Source organism: Lagopus leucura, unplaced genomic scaffold (assembly GCF_019238085.1).
Source record: "Lagopus leucura isolate 7727_CA_CO unplaced genomic scaffold, USGS_WTPT01 Super-Scaffold_100015, whole genome shotgun sequence".
Taxonomy (NCBI): Eukaryota; Metazoa; Chordata; class Aves; order Galliformes; family Phasianidae; genus Lagopus; species Lagopus leucura.
Window position 1 is genome coordinate 16,379,849 of NW_024962269.1, and position 20,063 is coordinate 16,399,911.

The 20,063-nt window shown below is 45.5% G+C and overlaps 1 protein-coding gene across 2 annotated transcripts in view; it reads left to right on the top strand.

Annotated features, from left to right (window-relative positions):
* The first annotated feature begins 6,199 nt into the window (after positions 1 to 6,199).
* Positions 6,200 to 20,063, top strand: part of PIAS1 (protein inhibitor of activated STAT 1) — a 51,729-nt gene continuing 37,865 nt past the window's right edge. For both annotated transcript variants that reach the window (XM_042875834.1, XM_042875835.1), the window contains exon 1: positions 6,200 to 6,242. In XM_042875834.1, coding sequence (XP_042731768.1) covers positions 6,219 to 6,242 — 24 coding nt within the window. In that variant the 5' untranslated portion in view covers positions 6,200 to 6,218. The remainder of the gene's footprint in view (positions 6,243 to 20,063) is intronic.

Below are 20,063 nucleotides of genomic sequence, written 5' to 3' on the forward strand. Positions count from 1 at the left end.
CTCATTTTAATGTTGCCAGCATTCCAGCTCCACCATCTTTCATCCAAGAATCTCAAAGTGCTTTCCAACCGCTAATAAATTTCCTTCCAACAGTCCAGGGAGATATCTCGTGTTATCATCATCCCCATTGCATAAAGCAGCGTGTTTTACACCATGACGTGGTCAAAGGCAGGTAGTACGGCAGGAATCTGTTTGGGAATGATTCAAAAATTCCTGATTCCCATTCTCCTGTCCTTGCTGCTGGGCGGCATTCCCTTCGTGGGAGTGTGGGGTGACACTCACCTGCGCCGTGCCTTCGCTCCTCAGGTGCTTCTATGGGCTGCCCTTAAAACACAAAGCAGACAACAACAGCGTGCCACACCCAGGGCAGGAGATGAAGCAAACTGAAGCCCTATTGCGGAGGCAGAATCTTAGCATCCATTCTCAGAAGGCTGTTAAAATGGAAATGTTTTCTCAGATATACCACAGCTGAGGATGTGCTGAGGAGTGCAACCGAGCACAAAAGATCTGGGCTAAAGAGCGTGTGCTGCAGCTGAACTCCTACAACTCTTTCCAAAGCAGAGGCTAAGCTAATGATGAGACATGAAGACCGTTTAGAGACAGCATGACTCCAGCAATCCATGAGAACAATGCAAAGTTCAAAAATAGCAGTATCGACTGGTGGAAAAACAACATACATATAATTTTCAGGTAATTACTATAGTATAATTAGCTTTCTTGTTTTCCTAAGAGCCAGCTGAAATGAACTGTGCTTGCTGCTCGAGCTCAGCTTTATTTACAGCGTTCCCAGGACTAAAGTGATTCTTTAAAAAATTGAGATTAGGTAAAAAAAAAAAAAAGGAAAAAAAGAAAAAAAAAAGGCATGAGTGCTTGGTATGAGATAGCATCTCCATGCTGTGGGTGGAGGCTGCCTGCTGGCGTCTCCTCAGCATTTCATCCAGCTCTGCTCCCAACCTCATTAGACCACATCAGAGCTGAAGGACTGCAGAACAGGAGCAAATCTGCTGCCGTGCTATCCGTGTTACTTCCCTGTGCGGGCAATAGAATGGGAAAATGGTGCGATGCGGGGAGCAAAGAGGCTCAGACTGCAGCCTGCCTCTATCTTGTTCAGATCGCTGCCTGTGGCCGATGCCCTGTGCAAAATTGTTACAAAACAGGATGGTGTGGAAGTGCTGCATTTCACGTGCACAGTGCAGCGGGAGAGCAAAGAGAGGGGGAGCGACGTAGCGCTGTAACAGGGATTTACTCTCCAAGTTCTGGAAAGTGCAGTACCTTGAGCTTTTTAATTCTTTTTCTCTGCCACAGAACTTTCCTTATTAGGAACCGTTTGGTATCTGTAGAACTTAACCTCTTGAGTGATGAGGCCTTGCAGTCTTACTTAGGATCACTTGTAATCAAAATGGAAGAATTTGTCCAAAACCAAAAACTTGGTTTTGTTGGTGCTGTAAGTCTGCATGGTTTATTACAAACCTGCCTCACCTCTCTGAAGGTATGTGGAAACAGAAGTTAATTTCTGCAGCTTCCAGTCTTTGGGTTTGGATTGTCTTTGGGCAGGGGAGGACTTGGCTGTGGCACAGCACGGCGCGCTCCATGGCTCAAGGTGAACCGGCCGCAGTGCTTTCTGCTCCTTGGTCCTCATCTACGTGCTGTGAAAATGGGTGCTAGTGGGGAAAAATCACAATTGTGACTCAGCGAGGTGGAATTCTGTTGACAAAATCTGAATTCAGCTCAGCCAAAGGAAATGCTTTTGCAAGTGTAGATGAATATCTCAGGAATGACCATTTATTCTAGCTTTCTTGGAAAAAAAAAAGAGCAAGAAGGAAGAAAGAGGGGAAAAAGAAGATGAACGTTTAAATACATTTTCCCACCAGAGGAAGGTGAGCAGATGTACACGCAGAAACAGATTCATTCCTTGGGGGCAGTTTTCTCTGAGATAAAACTTACAGGAGTTACCTTTGGGTAAGTTAAGCCACTGCTGGAAGGGTTTGGTAGGAAGGTGGGATGCGGTTGCCTTCTTAGCTAGGACAGCGTGTAACATGTGTGCCTCACCTCATACAGAAAGCAGCTCTCCTATGGCACAACATCATCCAGTGCAATCGAGTTTTGAGTGAAGGAATCGTTAAGGTTGGAAAAGACCCCTAAGATCATGTAGTCCAACAGCCAGCTCACCCCCAGCATGCCCACTAACCACGTCCCTCAGTGCTACATCCAAGGATGATGAATGCACCATCTCCCAGGGCAGCCTGTTCCAAAACATCAGCAAGGCTGCACGGATGGGTTTTCACGTGAACACTGCAGCAGTGCTCACCCAGCCTCTGTTTTTCATTCCGCCCCTTGCTTTATGAAGTTGTTGGACCCAAAGAGTTTGGGCAGGAGGGAATCTCCTCTCCTGGGGAACTGTAGGAAGACTCCGTCCTGTCCATCCTCGTTGAAAACCACCGCTATTTGACATCACCAGCACTTAATTTTGACACAGTGCATATGTAGAATAGCTTAACTCCAGAGGGCAGGCCTTAAGAATTAGCAGGGCGCTGTGAGCCAGCAGATAGTAGTGAGCCCATTGATAGCAGGGCGGAAAAGGCTAAGCAAATAGTTTGAAAGAATGGGCTAATTGTGTGCTTATTGCCATTGTCCTGCAGCTGCAGTGCTTTGTATGGCAGCAAAGCACACCGGGAGCCAAGCCTGGCTTGGCATCCGTAACTCCAGCCTGGGAATACAATATACAGGGCATGCAAGAATCAGAGAGGACAATTAGAAGTTTGGAAAGATTAAACACAAAATTGCAATGGAAAAAGAGTTTGTATAGCTGCCAAGGCTGGCTTTGGGGGCTTGGTGTTGTAAAATGCACTCGTATGTGTACAGAAAAAAGGCAAGTTGATATTTAGGAACTGAAGAAACAGGAAATATCTAGATGAAGCTTGTATGTGTCACACTGTAACGCTGCATATGTAATTAAAGATGATAGTAACTCATTTACATGTGCTTTCCATCCTGCAATAACTTTGCTCTATCAGCAGGCCTGAGGACATAAAACAGGTAACCTTAACAGAACGGTTCAGATTTTTTTCCTCATTTAGGATTTTAGGTGGTTAGCTCTCTGTACACTTTAATAAGACGGGCACCGGTGATGTAATGAACGCTTTCCTAAATAAGTACCAGCTTTATTGTGGGCCTAATTTGGGATGGTGGTAATATAACATTGCACTTAGATGTGAATTTGGAGGAGATGTGTGCACCAGCCGAGTTTCTCTTACTTTACACTGCTGAACTTCTTGTGCAGCATGCGGAGCAATTCCATGCACACTGTATATAAAGAATTAAAAGAATTTATTTGATCATTTGATGTGCTGGCTTACTCTATTCCACAATTTTCTTTGCATGTAATCAAGTAATTTCCACTCAAATGTATTTCTGCAACCTTTTTTTCCTGCCAGAAATGTCCATTTCGGTGACGCATCTAAGTGGTTCTTTCACCTCCAACAACCTTGGGAATAAAAGATGTTTTTAATGGTCTGATCGTGTTTTAATATTAAGAAAGAGAGACGTTGAGAGCCTCTCTTTAAATGACTTAAAATTCAGGACAAAAATGCAACCTCCACGACTTGGAGCAGAAAGCAAGTTTGCACTGTTAGAAAAAGAGGAAGGTCTTGGAGATTCAGGCTAATGAAAACAACATGTCAGTAGAAAAACTGCATATCTGTATAAAAATGTTATTGTGTCTGAACACGGTTTTCAGAAAGTGAGTTATTTGACATGGTGGGTTTTCTGGGAGGTTACAGCATAGAAAAATGGAAGAAATTAGGCCAGAAGGTGCATTCTGGCAGCCACTGATTTTATTGCAATCCAGCAAAAAAAAAAAAAGGGGGGGGGGGAAATGAGCTTTTGAAAATTGGGAATTGAAAATACCAAAGCTTTGAAAGTTTGAGGAAAACCCTGGGTCTTTATTTTTATTTTTTCTCCTCCTTTGTTGGGGGAAGTGTTAAAAGAAAAAAAGAAAACTGAGTTTTTTGCTTAGGAAAAGAGGTTACTGCCAACTGGGAGGCTGTTTTGGAGGTGTTCTCACCTGCTCTGGTGTGAGCTCAGGTGCGCTGCCAGCGGGCCATGCCTTCCTGAAATGACAGAATGGGGAGGGATCTGAGTGTTGCTACCACCGACAGATCTGCAGCAGAACTGGAGCAACTGGGAGCATCTCTGAAAAACTGCTGTCTGTTTGACAAAGTTTTTCTTGGCAAAGAAACCCTCATTTAAGTCTCAGGAGCAGAGAGGAACAAAATTTCATTACATGTAAATAATTGTCTAAAAATAGAAGCACAGATTGTTTTTCACATTAAGTTCCTTCTTCAAGCTGAAGTACATAGCACATTACAAAAAAGTGACTATCAAAAGTCTCCACTGAAAAACGGAGGGTCTGTGTTAGCACTGCAAAAAATACAGCGTTTAGGGAGAACCATTTTGAGTGGAGTTGTCGGTATCCTCTCATTTAGCTTGCTCTTTTATTTTAAAATTTATCTGAAGACATAGTCTATTTTATTTAGAGCAAGTTTTGAAAGAGGACACTGTGGTTTATGGCCACGTGTCAGGTTTGATAGCACTATGCCATGATTTAGCAAAGCACTTAAACACATGTCCACATCCCACTGAATTTGGTAGGAAGTGAAGAAGTAGAGGAAGAACTGTTTGCTGTGCAGCAAGCTTCTTTCAGGGGGGAAAAAAAAAGCAAAAAAAAAGCAAATGAGGATTTGCCTTCATATGATCATAGATCTTTTTGTCAAATTCTTTGTGTTAGACACAAACCAATAGACCATATGAAGATTATGTTTATTAAACACATTCAATCAGTCAAAATGAAATATTCTAACACGGGCTGGTTCAGACCACTGAAATAGATCAGCTAATTATGGTACGTGTGGGTGTAACGGGTAGTCATCTGACTTTTGCTTTTTTAGACATCTTGCCTAGCACCCTGCCCCCTCCCCAAACCAGCCTTCAGACTCTGCATTACGTGCAGTATTAAGCCAGAGTATCTGCTACTTAGCAGCCTTTTTTCATCGCTCATTTTCTAAACACTTCACTCGATATTCCAGTGCGCAATGGTAAGAGAAATCAATGGGAACAGTGGATGTTCGGTGTACCTGCAAGACAAGTGGGATGTACCCACGACCAGGAGCACGGAGCAGGCTGCCACAGGGGAGTCCAAAGATGCTCCTGAGCTTTTTCTGCCATTCTGGTCCTGAGACCAAGCTGGGGAATGCTTCTGGATGAAACACTTGGAAATAAAACGTTTGTGAAGGAAGGGGGTTGCTTTCTGTTGTTCAGAAAACAGGACTTCATGTGTATTCTCACCGCTAACAGGATGGTATCAAAAAGCTACTTAGTAGGAGATATTTGATACCGCTATCACATCTTCCCCTCAATGGAAACTGCCTAATTTTAAATTGTGGCTAACTACCCACGTCACATGGGAGACATAAATTATAATTCAGAAATAATCACGAGTAGTAATCTCTTTACTATCGATTCCCCGTGTGGCCTCAAGCATGCTTTCCTCCATCCAGAGAGTGGAGGCATTAATGCTTTTCTATCTCGCACCGCAGATAATGTAAGTGCTTTCTGAATGTATGATGATGAATTTTATGGAAGCTGCGGAAAACGGGCGAATTTGGTCTCACTTAAAAGGATGTACAATATTGACCTTTGCGCCCAAGACCATTTTTCTACCCTGCATGCTGTGGAGGTAAAGGCCAAGCGGAAAAAGTGTGACAGCAATCAGTAATTAGAAGGAATAAGAAGTGGAGAGGCAAATTCCAGTTTTAATCAACTTATTGCTGCAGGAATGCGTGTCCACCGCTCCGCCGGCGCCACCCCAGGGGGGCCCCGCGTTCCCCCCTCAGAGCCCCGCTGAGGAGCGAGGCTCCCCCAGAGCCCCGTTCCCTTGGCGCAGCGATGACAGCGGGCCGCGGGGAAACTTTCCGCGCTCAGGGCTTGGGAACGATCCCGCAGCAACGCCTGCGTACGGAGAAAGAAGCGCGGGATCCCCCAGCCCCGTGTGTGGAGCGGGAGAGAGAGAGGGGAAAGAGAGAGAGAGCCCTGAGGGAGCGCAGGGGAGGGACAAAATGGCGCCGCGATTCAAACGCTGCGCGCTGCGTGCGGGCGGGAGGGGGCGATGGGGGGGGCGGTGTCCCGGCGGGGTTCACTGCGCCTGCGCCCGGAGTTGCAAGATGGCGGACAGTGCGGAACTAAAGGTAAAGCGCAGCTCCAATTCCCTCCGCGACGCCGCTCGGGGCCGCGCTCCTCTCAGCGCTGCGGGGCGAAGCGAGGCGCTGCGCGGTGACTCCGCGGGGCCGCTTTCATCTGACGGCTGAGGGACGGAGCGGGGCGGGCGGCGGAGCGGAGCTCTCCCCGCCGGGCAGTGCCCCCCCAGGCGTGGGGAGCAGCCCGGGGGGGAGGGGGGGCAGCGGTCGAGCCGCCCTGAGATCTCCGGGGCGGGTACGGAGCGCTCCGCTCGGGGCCGGGGGCCGAGCCCGATGGCACGGCTCCGTCCGGGGCTGACAGGCGGCCGGGCCCCCCCTGCTCGGCCACGGGGGCCGTTAGGAGGCGTTGGCAGCCCCCCCACGCAGCCCTCCCCCGGCCCTCCCGTCCGTCAGCGAAGTTATTTCTCCTTTAACTCCTCGGGGGTGGGGAGCGAGCCGGGCTGCGGTGCGGTGCTGAGCTGAGGCCCAGCGGGATGAGGCCGTCGGGGGGTGGGGGGTGTCAGGGAATTCATGCTGAGAAATTAAAGCAAAAACCGACGGAACTTTGCGTTCGTTTCGCGTTGGCGAGCTGGGGGTGTGTGGCAGCGAGCTGGAAAGTTTGGGAGTTTGGCTGCGGCTGTCACAGGGCTCTTAGCGGGAGGGCTTCGCTTCCCCGCTCTGCACTTCACACCACGAGAGCCGTACGCATCAGAAGTGCGTCGAATATGACAGAAACTTGAGATTTACAGAGCGTGACCGGGGAAACTTGTTGTCTTCCCGAGGAGCCCTCTGCTTTCTGTACGCAGCTTTCCTGTGCTTTCATTTTTAGGGGCTGGCAGTGCAGGCGCTGTGTATGTGCCCCGAAGTCTGGGCTCTGTGCCTGCCAGAACCCCATTCCCTTCAGTTCCCCTCCTGTCGTTTGTTTTTAAGCTGCCTTGCTTGAGCTGTGTTTGCCTCAAGATTTTTTTCCCCCCAAGTTATCCTTCCATGTAATGAGCTAAAGCATTGAGGTTTGATTCCAGTGTTAAACTTCTGTTAATCTCTGCATGGCGAATGTGTGCAGGTACCTGGCTCTGCAGCTTTTGGAGCTGGGCTGTGTGCACGTGGTGATGCCTTTATTAGCATCTGATTTGAGTGCAATGAAGGAATAAAGTTTTTACACTGTGTGTTGAGCTGGCAGGGTGGTGGTCCAGAGACAGCACTAAAAGGCACATTTTCCCTATGAAAAGTGATGATGTATTGATCCTGAAAGCTTTGAGATCTGCCTGCCGAACGCCCTGTCCTGGTGTCTGCAGCATTACAGCCACAGCTCGTGCAGAAGTGTATTTGTGCCCACGTGTCATCCCTGACTTCTTCATCGATCTCTGTCTGAATGTTGCTTCTTGAGTACCAGTGCTGAGAAATTATGATTTATTTTTTTTCTTTAAAGTACTGTTGCTGCCTCAGGGACTTGAAGGGTAAATGTCAGTCTGACCGGTTTATTTTCAATTTCACTTTTCGGCTCGGGATATTTAGTGGTACTTGCAGGCTGGGACCGTAGGATGGAAACTCTGCGGTCTGTGAGAAGTTGGCTGGTTTTGGTGGCTGCGAGGGCTTGGCAGTTTGTGGAAGAAAAAACCCAGTAACTTCATATATTCATGCTTTGAAGACTTCAGCATGGAGGGGCTTGACTGCATATTTTTTTTTCCTCTAGGACATACGAAAAAAAAAAAGAGGTGGGTGGGTGCCGCCCTCTGGGAGGGAGAGGAAAACATGGAAGCATGGAAGTTCTGCTCGGGGTCATGTCTATCATGTTCTGGGTTTTCCAGGAGCAGGCTGGCTCTGTTATTGGGTATTGGGTAAGGTGAGTGATCCTTGGAAAAAGGAGGCTAACAGAAAGCTGCTCTGTCAGGTTTTGGTGCAGGGAACGTTTTCGTGCAGGTGTACATCCCCAGAAAGCAAGCTGTTATGTTTGCTCTTTTAGTAAAGTTTAAAGGAAACTAAGGGGAGGGTTTGTGATCAAGACTCTGCTATTTGAGGAATGAACGCAGACTTCTTTTTATTACTTTAATTTTCTGAGGTGAAATTTTTCCATGTTTCTCCTCTGATTAATTAGGAAGTGGCATTGATTTCAGATCTAGTGACCTTTAAAGCTAAAATCAAATGTCATAATTGGCAGTATCTGGCTTGCCCGTGCAGGGTGAAGTTTGTCAGAGTTTCTCTAAAACTTTCTTGCCTTCCTGTGCAAAGAACCACGGGGTGACGTGTGGGTAATGTACACACATTTAAATTGGGGAATGTGATACAGCGTGGGGTATTGCCAGATGCCCCAAGTAAAACAAAAGATCTCGCTTCCTTAAGAGAAACAGCGGTCATCTTGCTTGCTGTAATTTTTCACATAATGTTAAGTCATGAAATAACGTTTCCTGTGATGTATTTTCTTACCACGATCAAGAGCGTTTCAGTCTTGTGCCCCATTAGAGAATGTTTGTCCTATTGAAAGAAAAATAACCAGATAAGATCAAACCTACTTTGCAGATCGTAGCCTTGTAAGGTTACTGAATTCTTTGGTACTCTCCGAGTTCTGGATAAATTGAACCAATATGTTTTTATTTCTGCTGGTGAAACAAGGTAACTGGGAAGTCTGTTCTGCAGATTACCTCCCTAACTCTGGAGGTTGAGACATACGTGAATTTTCCCGATCTTAATTACTATTTCTGTATAATTGCATACAGACTGTAATTCATCTCAAGGTAAGCTATTTAAAGCTCTTTCTAATTGGAAGGAGTATACTTGAGTGATTAAATCTTTCCTTCAATATTTCTTACATCTCTTTAAATTGGTTATTAGACTGTTGTGATCTTTGCCTTCTACTCGAGGCTTTTGGAAATCATTACACAATTTGCAATAATCAATTCAATTATACATGGATCAAAGAATGAAAAAGAAAAGCTTATGTTCTAGTATTGTCATTCTTGATACTGTCCTAAGAAGCTGGTTTGGTAAGCACATGCTGGGAGGTTTTCTCCTTTGTTCTCTCTCCTTTTAAGAAAGTGCCTTTGGGGATTGAAGAGATCCCTGGTGTGTTTCTTGTTAGACACAATTTATACCATTATAAAAAAAAAAAAAAGTGAGCCAAGAGTTTGAATGAAAATTCATAATAGCATTTCCACACAGCGTTGATGAAAACGAGCCATTTAAGAGCACGCAGTGGGGAAATACCCCTCCCCTAAATACGGGGAAGCGGAATTTCGGGGGGAGAGGCTGGCAGCACGGCTTTCAGGTGGTGCTGCTATCAGTGACAAATGGATCTCTGGTGTGGAAATGCGGTTGTTAAGTTGCGTTGTCGATGCTAATAAGCATAAGCTACCTATTTTAGTATTCAATTAGAATTTTACTCTTCTGTATTATGAGCTATTTTTGCTTAATCCTTTTATAAGTTGCTGGGGTTGCGTGTTTCTGTGATTAAAGGCAGTATAATCCACTTTTCATTGTGAAGTGAGTCCTGGATTACGTTGTTTTCATGCCAGTAATTTGGTGCGTGTCAGTATCGCTGTATTTTTATCTGTACTGTGGTCTAGGTATCACTTCTCAGGCTTTTCTCTTCAGCATTGGCGTTGCAGATATCAGATGGATAAAATTGGCAGCTGAGCATCACTGTCGAGCTGTCAAAATCCCAATCCGTAACACTTCTTTATTGCCGATAAGGACAGATTGCTTGTTGTGTACACGTAAATACAGTGTCAGCACATTTCCAGTAAAAACCCCTCCCAGACGCCAGGGGCCATCCTGGAAGTGTTTGTGGGCTGTGCAGATGAAGTTTGTATTTATTGCCGCTTGTGAGAAGGGGGAGAGGATAACCGCCGGCTGCTCCAAATATCTCTGTTTTGGTTACAGGGAGATTTAGCAATCGCAGTTAAAAAGCTTAGATGGGAAGAGATGGGCGGGGGCAGAAGCACCTAATGTAGCTGTGTTCTCCAGGAGCAAGAGCCAAGCGTCAGCTGCGTAGGGGAGTGCTCAGGGAATGCTGATGGGAATGGCTACGGATCAGGTGCACGAGGGATACTTAAAAGCATCCCTTGGAGCTGGATTGGGGCAGTTAAGATTTCTTCAGATAGAAGTTATTTATGGGGATGGAGATGACGGATACGGTTTATAGTCTGACCTGTGCTTATGCAGAGCGCAGAGATAAGTGTGGACTTGTCACTAATGTGTTTGGCATGACGGGTTTTATTTCCTGTAATCTGTTCTTGTGGAAGTCAACATCTGATCATTTTTCTCTTTAGCGCTGTTACAGTGGAAAACAAAACAGAACTTGTAAACACTTGAGGCTCGAGTGCTGCCTGTAATTGTTCAGAGATACCCCAGCTCTCTCCATGGCTGCCGGCACCTTGCTGCTGTGCGGCCCTGGAGCAGCACTCGTAACCTTGTGCTTGTGGGAGCTGAGCCCCAGGGCTGTGGGTTCCATTGGCAGAGGGATCTCGTCTAAAACAGCTGAAGTTGGGGTAACTGTGCCTGCCTTGCTGTGACTCAATGTTTTCAACAGGTAGCCTATGGACTTCTGTATTACCTGTTGTCCCAGAGGTTTGTGGCTGGGAAATGGATGGACTGCTTGCAGCTTTTCTCTTATGGGGTGATACTGGTGTTTGGCACTTTGGCCCCTTTCTGCCTGCAACGTTGAGTTGTCTCAGCATTGGCTGTTTACTTTTGCTGCTGCACTTCCACTTGACAAAATTCTGCTCAGATGTGAGATGCTACAAGTGCTCCTTTCTTTCTGGTGGGAGTCCCTGCTTTATGGCCCTCCATAAAAATAAAATCTTAAGAAAGCCAGGAGTGAAGAATGCAAACACGGTTCTGCGTTTAAAAAAGCTGACGACACGTCCCGTGTGCATTCTGCAGTTAGCTCATGCTGTCCTTGGGGAGCAGGAACTTCACCTCTGGGTAGCAGAGAAAGGAGAAAAGTTTGTTCTGTTCTTAGGGGGAGTGAAAAAGGAAATCATTGTTTGGGTGACGGCTGGGACACGTGCTTGGCAGCTTTGGAGTCCTCTCAGTCAAGCTCAGGTACTGCTTGTCCTGTTGCTGTGTCACTATTCCAGCTCTTTGTAAGCTAGTACGTGCTTGGAGTGTTGGGCTTTTTGAAATGAGAGTAATTGGGTTTTACGATGCAAAAATTGCAAGTAGGACCTTCAATGGTAGTCTGTTCATGAAATTAAATGCATTTCTTAAGAGCAGATTCTTTTGCTAGTAAAAATGGTGGGGGGTGCAAGGAGAAGAAAGGACCTCCAGTAGCTTACAGAAGGGTGTTTATTTCTGTAACTTAACTCAGCGCTGTCAAAGCTATTTTGAACAGCTGTAAGTCATTGCCAAAAACATGGCCGTTTTGGAGTAAATGAGAAACTTTGGGGCTACAACGAAAAGTCAAGGATCTTAAACCTTTGCAAATGAGAATATGTGGAGTTAGGGATGCATGGGATGGGACGTACCGCCTCAGCCAGCTTTATTCTAGTCTTGCAGAATGTTCCATAGCAGGCAATGCTGTGCTGCTGTTCTGTGTGCTGTGGTTCAGGGCTTTCTGTTGTCATTTCTCTTCTTCCTTTGCTGATGCTCCCATGTCTGATTTAGGAATTTCTCAGCTCTTTGCTTAATCTTAGTCTCCCGCTGGTATTGGAGGTGCTGCATCCCTGCTCTTGTGTTAGCATGTGCTGAATGGATGCCAGAGCGCTCCGTAGACAAGCGCTGTATCCCCAAGTTAAAGGAGAATGGGAGCAAGCAGCAGGTGAGTATTACAGGACTTGTCTAGCATGAAAGAAGTGGAAAGCTAGTATGTAACTACCCAGGGGTCAATCTAAGCTTGACCTTTATAGGAAACAATATATGAGAGGCTTATACAGGAAGGGACATGATAAGTAATGGAAAAGGAGCATCTTAAAGCCATTGCTTAATGCAAATAGAGCATGAAGCTGTGTGAATAGCTAGAGTTTGCTTAGCATGCAGAGATGGTGGTACTCATTTATGCGCATCACTGAAGATTGCTCTGTAGTGAAGTTCCCTGGTTTTGTTTAGGAAATGGTAATGAGCTTCCTGGATGTATGCTATTAGCCATGTATGAGTTCTGCTTCCACCTGAGCTGCACAGGCTGCAGGCAGCGCTTCAGTTGCCAGATTCCATCCTAGAGGTCTGTTTTAACAGCAAGACAGATTAAGAAGAGGTGAGTTTTAGTCTTTACCCTGCTTTGGGGCCGATGCACAACCAGCTGCTTTTCCAGAGCAGTAAGCTGTGAAGCAGCTCTTTATCTCTGTAGATGTTTCCTTCACCGTGTTTTACGTGTTTATGGTATATACAAAGAGGCTCTTTCCCAGTTTCCAGCCTGGGTCTGATCTGTCTTGCTAAATTCATCAAGCTGAGAGTTCAGAAGGGCTCTCCTGTTAGCTTTTCTAAGTATTGCTTTCAGTTTGACACTTACTTGCCTCCTTGATCCCGACCACAGATTGTATGGTGCTTCGGGTTGAGTGGCCACGAGAAGTCCCCAGTCCATCTCCTGCTCACGGTGGGTTCAGCTGCGAGGTCAGAGCAGGTTAGGCAGTGCTTTATCCGGTCTAGCCTTTAAACCCTTGGAGATGGAGACTGTGTAACCTCTGTGGGTGATCTCTCTCACTGCTTAGCCGTCCTGTGGTGGAAACGGATTTTTGTTTGTTTTCCATACCTAGTCCTAACCTTTTGTTTCAGTTTGTGCTCTCTGTCTTGCACCCTGCTGTGAACCCCTTTGAAGAGCCTGGACCTGTCCTCTCGTGCGTGCTGGATGGGTAGTGGAAATGTAGGAACAAATCATTACCAGCTTCAGAAACGTGCACCACTGAACGCTGAGACCATCCACTGATGCTTCTGGGAAAGATGAGAGTTGCTTCAGAGAGCTGGACTTCAAAAGTGGCCCGTCTTCTGTTGGAGGTGGCGGCAGGTGGCCGGCAGGAGCTGGGCATCTCTTCGCCAGCAGGCTTGGGAAGGCTCTTGTCTGTTCTGAAAGCTGCTACGTGAAGCTTCCCTGCTCTTTCCTCCAAACCCACTCCAATTAAATATACGGTTATAAAGCAGGCTGAAAGCTGAGCACCTTCTCCTTACTGCTCCCTCACTTTCCTAAGGTGCATCCCTTGTGGCTGTAACCCATATGTGCAGACACACAGTAAGTGCTCTCAGAGTCTGTGCTGGGCTAGAGCTGAGTCACAATCTTCAGGCGAAGGTGACGACAGAGGGATGGTATTTGCAGGCAGGTACACCAGGGTTTGTGCTTAATAAGGCAGCCGTTCAGCTTTTCAACTGGAAACATCACCAGTTAGCAGGCGGAGTAGAACGTAGGATGGAAACAGCGGCAAACTTGGTTTTGCCTGGCAATTCAGCAGAGGTGCAGCTATTTATTTGTTTATTTTTAAACACCTAAGCAGAAGTCAAATCCGGTAGGGATAATACGTCTGGTTCAGGTAGAGATCTGTAATATGAGCTGTGAAAGTGAGTTGTAAAAAAGTAGTGCGGATGGGAATGTTTTCTGGTATACTCATTCTTCGTGCTGTTTCTTGAGACTCCCTTGATAAAATGATCTCACTTTTGTGCAGATGTTGTATCTTGTTTCCCTGGTGCAAAATAAGGGCCTTTCAAAGAGTCCAAGTATTTGTGTAGATTTTCAGCTTATTGAAAAATCTGTGAGGGACGGCTGTGCTCGGGCTGTCTGTGGAGTTGTTAGCACACCTATAAATACATCGCACCAAAGTGAAAAATGGAGGAACTTCAGCCGTGCTACAGAAACAAAGCTGTTCTTTTCCTTAGGTTCCATGTTGGTTTAGCAGTATCTCAGCAGGGAATCTGCTGAGGCCACTGAATGGCGGGGCTTCAAATTTTTTTAATCAAGTATCAGACAGTTGTCAGTTTAAATTACGAGTACTTCACATAATATTTTTCTGAAGGGAGTACACCCAGGTTTTCATACAGTTGGTAATCTTCGCCTTTACCTCTGCCGTTAGGATCTGACTCTTTCAGCTGAGAGGTAATGTTTTTATGCGAGCTCTTGACAATGTCACCTGGAGTTCTGAGGAAACGGCTGAAAATAGAGATGTGCTCCAAACGTGAGTTAAAGAGTGCGAGACCGAGGGTACGGTTAGCTCAGTTTTGTTTCCTTCCAGCTTCCACAAGTGAATGCATAGGGAAGACCAGCAAGGGGGCAGATAGGAGAGATAAGTCCCACCTCCCTGCAGAGCTCTCGCAGTGTCTGGCTCTTTTCAGCTCAGCCCTCTCACCCTGCTGGGGCTGCAGGCTGGGTGAGCTGCAATGAGCCCTTCCAGGTGCTCACGCAGGTTGCTCCTGAGCATGCGTGTGCTGCTTCTGTTCCCAGCATTGTTGATGGCAATTTCTGTTGTTCTGCTGCTTTGCTGCGCGGAGGCCCTTCTCATTTTGTTTGGAGTCTGGTTCTGCCCAGCTTTGTGCTCTGATTGCTCTTCTGTGTTGCTGAAGAGACTGAACAGCTGATCCCTGTCTGCTCTGCTCAAGCTGCACGTGGTTCTATGCTGCCGTGTCCATCCCTGCGTTCTCTGTTTTCAAGGCTGAAAAGTCTTAGCTTTTGCTAAATGACTTGTCATCCTTCTGTGACATTCGTGTATTTTTAAATTGAGACAACCAAAGCCATCTACTCTTCGATACCTGGGTGAACCAGGGATTAATACAGCAAATGATGGTTTACCATGTTCTCTATTTCTTTTAGAATAATCTCTAACAATACCTTGTGTGTTTGACTGCAACTGAGCCGATAGTTCTACGTCCCGTTTATCGAAGGGCCAGAAGCTGCTCTGGAGGTGGGAAAGGCTGTTCAGAGCCCATTGCTGCTTGCACCCAGCTCGGTCCATCTGTCTCCGTAGGCATCGCGTTACGTTTACGTGCATTGAATTGCTCTGGCACTCAGTTTCTTGAGCTCTTTCAGAGTTTCCCCTGTGTGCCTTCATCCTTATGACCACATGATATTGTCAGCAACTTTGTCACAGCTGATCACTTTGTTTTCTAGGTCACTAACAAGCAGGTTGAGCTGCATGTGCCAGCGTGGGCCCCTGCAGAACTCCGTGCGTGACCTTCCTCTATTGTTTTAACTTGGACGGGATTGAAATAGAAGAACTTTGAATAGCAAACGAGGGATCTCTGACCCGTTTAAAAACAAAAAAGCTGTAAGAATACCTGGCTGTGTGCGTGGACTGGATTTTCAGAGTTTCTTTCAACCTGTGCTACACAGTTGTTTTTAAACATAGGTAGGACTGAGGAGGTGCCCAGCTGTTTGAAGGGGAAGCAGAGATGTGTTGAAACTTGTTGCCTGTGTTCGGTTAATTAGAAAAGCTTTTTTTTTTTTTTTTTTTTTTTTTTGGAGGCAGCTTTGTTTTTCAGCCTACGTTCTCATAGCTTAGTAAAGGACTTGAGCTCTGTGTTAGTGGATTAACTGCATTGGCTGCCTCTGGTTGTATTTTTTCCTGAAAGAGGGCTTTTGGTACCTGTGGGATAGGGGCTGAGCCAGGTTGGGGAAATAATGCACAGCTTACAGCATCTTGACCTGGGAGGAAACTACTTGTTATCTAGTGAGCCTACCAGGAGACAGGAAGATGAAGACACTTCATTGTGAAGTGCTGGACTGAAACCCAGAAAATCCTGCTTTTGTCAGGAGATCCTAAATCTCTTTTTTATTTTTTTTCCTTAATGCCTTTGGTCTGTGTATGTGAAAAGCGTCAAACAGAGTATAAATTCATGAGCAAGTGAGAGTCGTGCAGATGACATTAATGAGCTACAGAAGGCTTGTATATATGCAAATTCTCTTGAGAGGGGATTTGGATGAGTGCTGTTAACGAGGGGGGCAGTGGTTCGGCCACCAAAGATTAAATAATCGGGGCAGTGGCTGCAGCGTTGCCCCCTGTGCTCCATGGGGAGCAAGGAGAGCTGTCTGCGGGCACTGCTGCAGAAAGGCAGAGCGCCTCTGTGCTCACTTGGTCAGGGTTTCCATGGAAGTTTGAACTGTGCTATCAAAGTTTTCTTAGGCAGCTCTTCTATGGAGAAAGCCAAGTTAAACGCAGTATCGTTTCTGGAGTTTACTTGCAGAGTTATAATGTATTTTAAATCATAGGTGTGGCTGAAAGTTGGCTTGTTTTTTAAAACAAAAAAAGGAAAAGCCAAAAAAAAAAAATCCACCTTCATTCCATCAGGCAGTTTGTTTCCATGCATGGCAGGGGGTTCTTGTGTGAATAGATTCAATTAATCCAGCATTATTTTGACTCTGAGAAGAATCCGGTGGCAGCGAAAGGCGCCGATGGCACGTGGCATGAAATGTCCCTTAGCACCGAGCAAGGTTCCTTGGTGTGTCTCCTTAGGCAAGCTTTGGAAGGAGTGTTTCTGTCTGTGCTGTATGTGGGCCAGGAAAATATTGCATAGGGGATGTATTCTTAGCTTTCTAACACTGCAGAGTGTTTTGTCCTGGGATTAATCATTGCTAACTAATGCGTTCTTAAGCACTGCCTGCTTGTCTTTGAGCCTGCAGGTAACACAGTGCAGTTACTAGATGTAAAAATACGTTTGTCTATCATAGACAACACTGGAAGGGTTGGGAGAACAGAGCAGCCCGAAGTCTGAGGGGTGCAGCAGGAATGTGGTTTTAGGATCGCTTTGTGGCAGCCTGGATACATCTCTGTGTGCTGCCACCGGCCAGTGTCATTGGAACTGATGTCTTTGTCTTCTTTTGAGTGCTGAAGAAAAGCAGGAAGGTCTGCTTCCTCTCCTTGTGGCCATTGGCAGCATGTTCACCCACTTTCGACATTGGTATTTTTTACCCAGGTACTGATTTCTCCTCTGCAGTAATAAATGACACTTTAAGATAGAGGTGTCTATCTTATAAATATAAATACATATTCCATGTCATGTTGTTGCGTGTTAGAAATAATTCCATATTTGATGCACCTGTACAGTTAGGAATGCCTTAGATTTTTAGAGTGCAGTTAAATAGTCAGACCTGTGATCTGTATTCTACATTGTGCTGTGGTGGTCAGTCAGTACGTCATCAGAGTTTGCTAAGCTGGCTTCTCTTGGCTTACCAGGTACCCACACGTGGTTCAGGTATGGCTTTCTTGTGGCACTTCATTGGTATGGTGTTTCTCTCTATCCTAGATCTTTTGTCTCAACAAAAAAAGGAGCTAGGGTAGGTAGGAGTGGTTTTACTCAGCATCTTATTGATTTAGTTTCATGCATAGCCCCATGTGTTCCTGTGGTGAGCCTAAATAGTAATATTCCACTGAACTTTTCCCCAGTCCCCAATTGATGCCTTCTTCCCTTCACTCAGACGTGTTTGAAATCAACACTGTGAGGTAGAGGTGAATTCACATTAATCTGTGCTCTGAGAACACTGATGTGTGAACTGGAGGCTTCCTGCTGTGTTGGTGGTCTCTGCAGGTCTGGTGAGGTGGTTCCTGTTTGGTGCTTCTTACCTGGGGCTTGGAGGAGTGGTGATGCAAAAGGAAGGGAAAAACCAACCCCAAGCTACATGGATGGCAGTATGATTGCTTGATGGAATATTTGCTTTTCTGCTTATTGACACAGTGGGAACCTTTGCTCTCTCCCCCTCCCCATGCTTATTTCTGCCATAACAATTAAGAACACTTGTTAGCAGTAATAAATCATTATTCTCGGTGGACCCCTATTATGAGGGAATAGGGTATTTGGCCAGCATTTTTCATAGGTATTTGTTGTGAGGAGATTTATTTCATTTGGGTTCTGTTTCCCCTCTTGGCAATCGTGATATTCTAATGATAAATCACAAGTGTTTCCCATACATGATGTTTTATCTGATCTCTTAATTTTCCTGTTCTTCTTCCTTCCATTCTTCTTTCCTCCAGCACTTCCTCCCTCTCCCCTTTTTCCTCTGGTTGGATTTATTGCCTGTTGTTTTTATACTCCAATGGCTACAGATGAAAGCAGTACCAAATGCTTCCGTGCCCCCGGTGAGGCACTGGTGGTGCTGGTGTGTGCTTCACAGTGGCAGGGCTGCTGTGGCTGTGGCTCTGCCTCGCAGGTTCACAGCTGCTGCCCGTGGCTGTGTGTGGGTCCTGCAGGTCACAGAGCCTGGGAATGTGTTTTTCAGGTGGATCTTCCTGAGGAGGGCTGCTTGGAAGTCTAACAGAAGATGCCTTCTTAGCTTTTCTCTTCGTTTTACGTTAATGAGAGTTGTGGACGGACGATTCCAGTTACTCAATTTTCCTTCTCCGAGGGCATAACTGGTCACTTCCAAGGGAAGGGAGGATCAATTAGATACTGGCTTCCACCTGCTGTTCCATAGTTTTCAAATTGTTACCCAAGCTTAATATGATCGTTAAGACTTCTTTGGATGATAGGATAAGTCAGTGATGACTCAGCCTGTATCTTGTGTTGCATCCTAGGAAAATGAGCACTGAGGAAAAAAGACCCAAACAGAACAGCAGCCTATTGGAGAATGTGTTGAGCATCTGTTTGTGTAATTTCATATCCCAAAGTGTTACATCAAGCGAGCTAAGTAGAAAAACTTCATTTATTTACAGTGGACAACTAACTCATCAGTACTTGGTGCTAATGTACAGCACGTGCAGGATAGAGCACTTTGCAGTTTTGTAATGTAAAGGAATAGAAAAGTGTTTTTTTCTTAAAAAAAAAAAAAAAAAATATATATATATATATATATATATATATATATCCTTGGAGGAAAGGAAAGCAGGCATGTATTATAGCATTAATTTGTTTGAATCAAGTGATGCTTAAGTTAGCTATCGCATGTGAGGAACCAACATCTGTTGATGCAGCAGAGACTTGAATAACTGCTGCAAGCAAACATCAGAACTGACAGTGAGAATGTAAGTCCTGGAATTGCTGTGCTTTGCTGCTCAGAGCTTCTCTAAGCTTCTTGTGGAAGCTGCCTCTCTATCCTTGCTGCAACGTGAGTGCATTCATTGAATTCCAGGTGCATTCTTCTCCAGCTTCCCTTCTGGATTGACTTCCCAAAGCTAGTGTGCTTCAAGCAGATAGTTCAGATATTTAGAAACTAACCAGAGCTTAATTCTCTGGTGTTCAGCTGAAAAACGGAGGCTAACTGCTCTTTTTTAGCAGACTCCCAATCTGTAAATCTTGAATCAGTCACGTTGTTCATGTAACCATTGCTTTTGTGTTTTAATTGCAAATTTAAAAATGCATGTGTACTTTTTTTTTTTTAAATTGAAGGTTGCTGGGCTTAGGAATGAATGATTGCCCAGTGTGGTTTCCAGAAGTTGTATTGTCTTGATCCCTTTGAAACTATGAGATGATCTTTCAGACTCTTACTGAATGCTGTACAAGATATATTTTGATTTTTAGCGATGCAGACTTGTGGTGTAAGCAGCTAGAAACTGTAATGTGACATGGTGTGTTTAGCAGCTCTTGGGACAGCTGTGTTTGCAGCCCGTGTGGGCTCCACTGAAGTGTATGGCATTGGAATTCTCTCTTGTCTGCCAGCTGAAAGGCTTTAGTTAAGAACGCTGTTAACAAAAAGTAAATTTGTCTGGCAGTGACCCTCTCCCAAATAGCTGAAAGTAATTGTCTTCCTTTTAGCCCTAGGTGTAAGCTGTTAGTCTTGAGGCACGTTGTTTTGTATCCAGGGATGGTCTAAGCTGGTATTTCTGCAATTACTTGTCATGAAAATGGTGCTAGTGCGTAGCTCTGTATGAGTAATTCCCCTCTGCAAGGATAAATACGCTGGGGACAATTAAGTCTGAGTGTGGCTGAAAAAACCCCTCAAGTCTCCAAGAACTGGGATGAAGATTAGTGCTGTCAGCAACCTTATTTAATAGC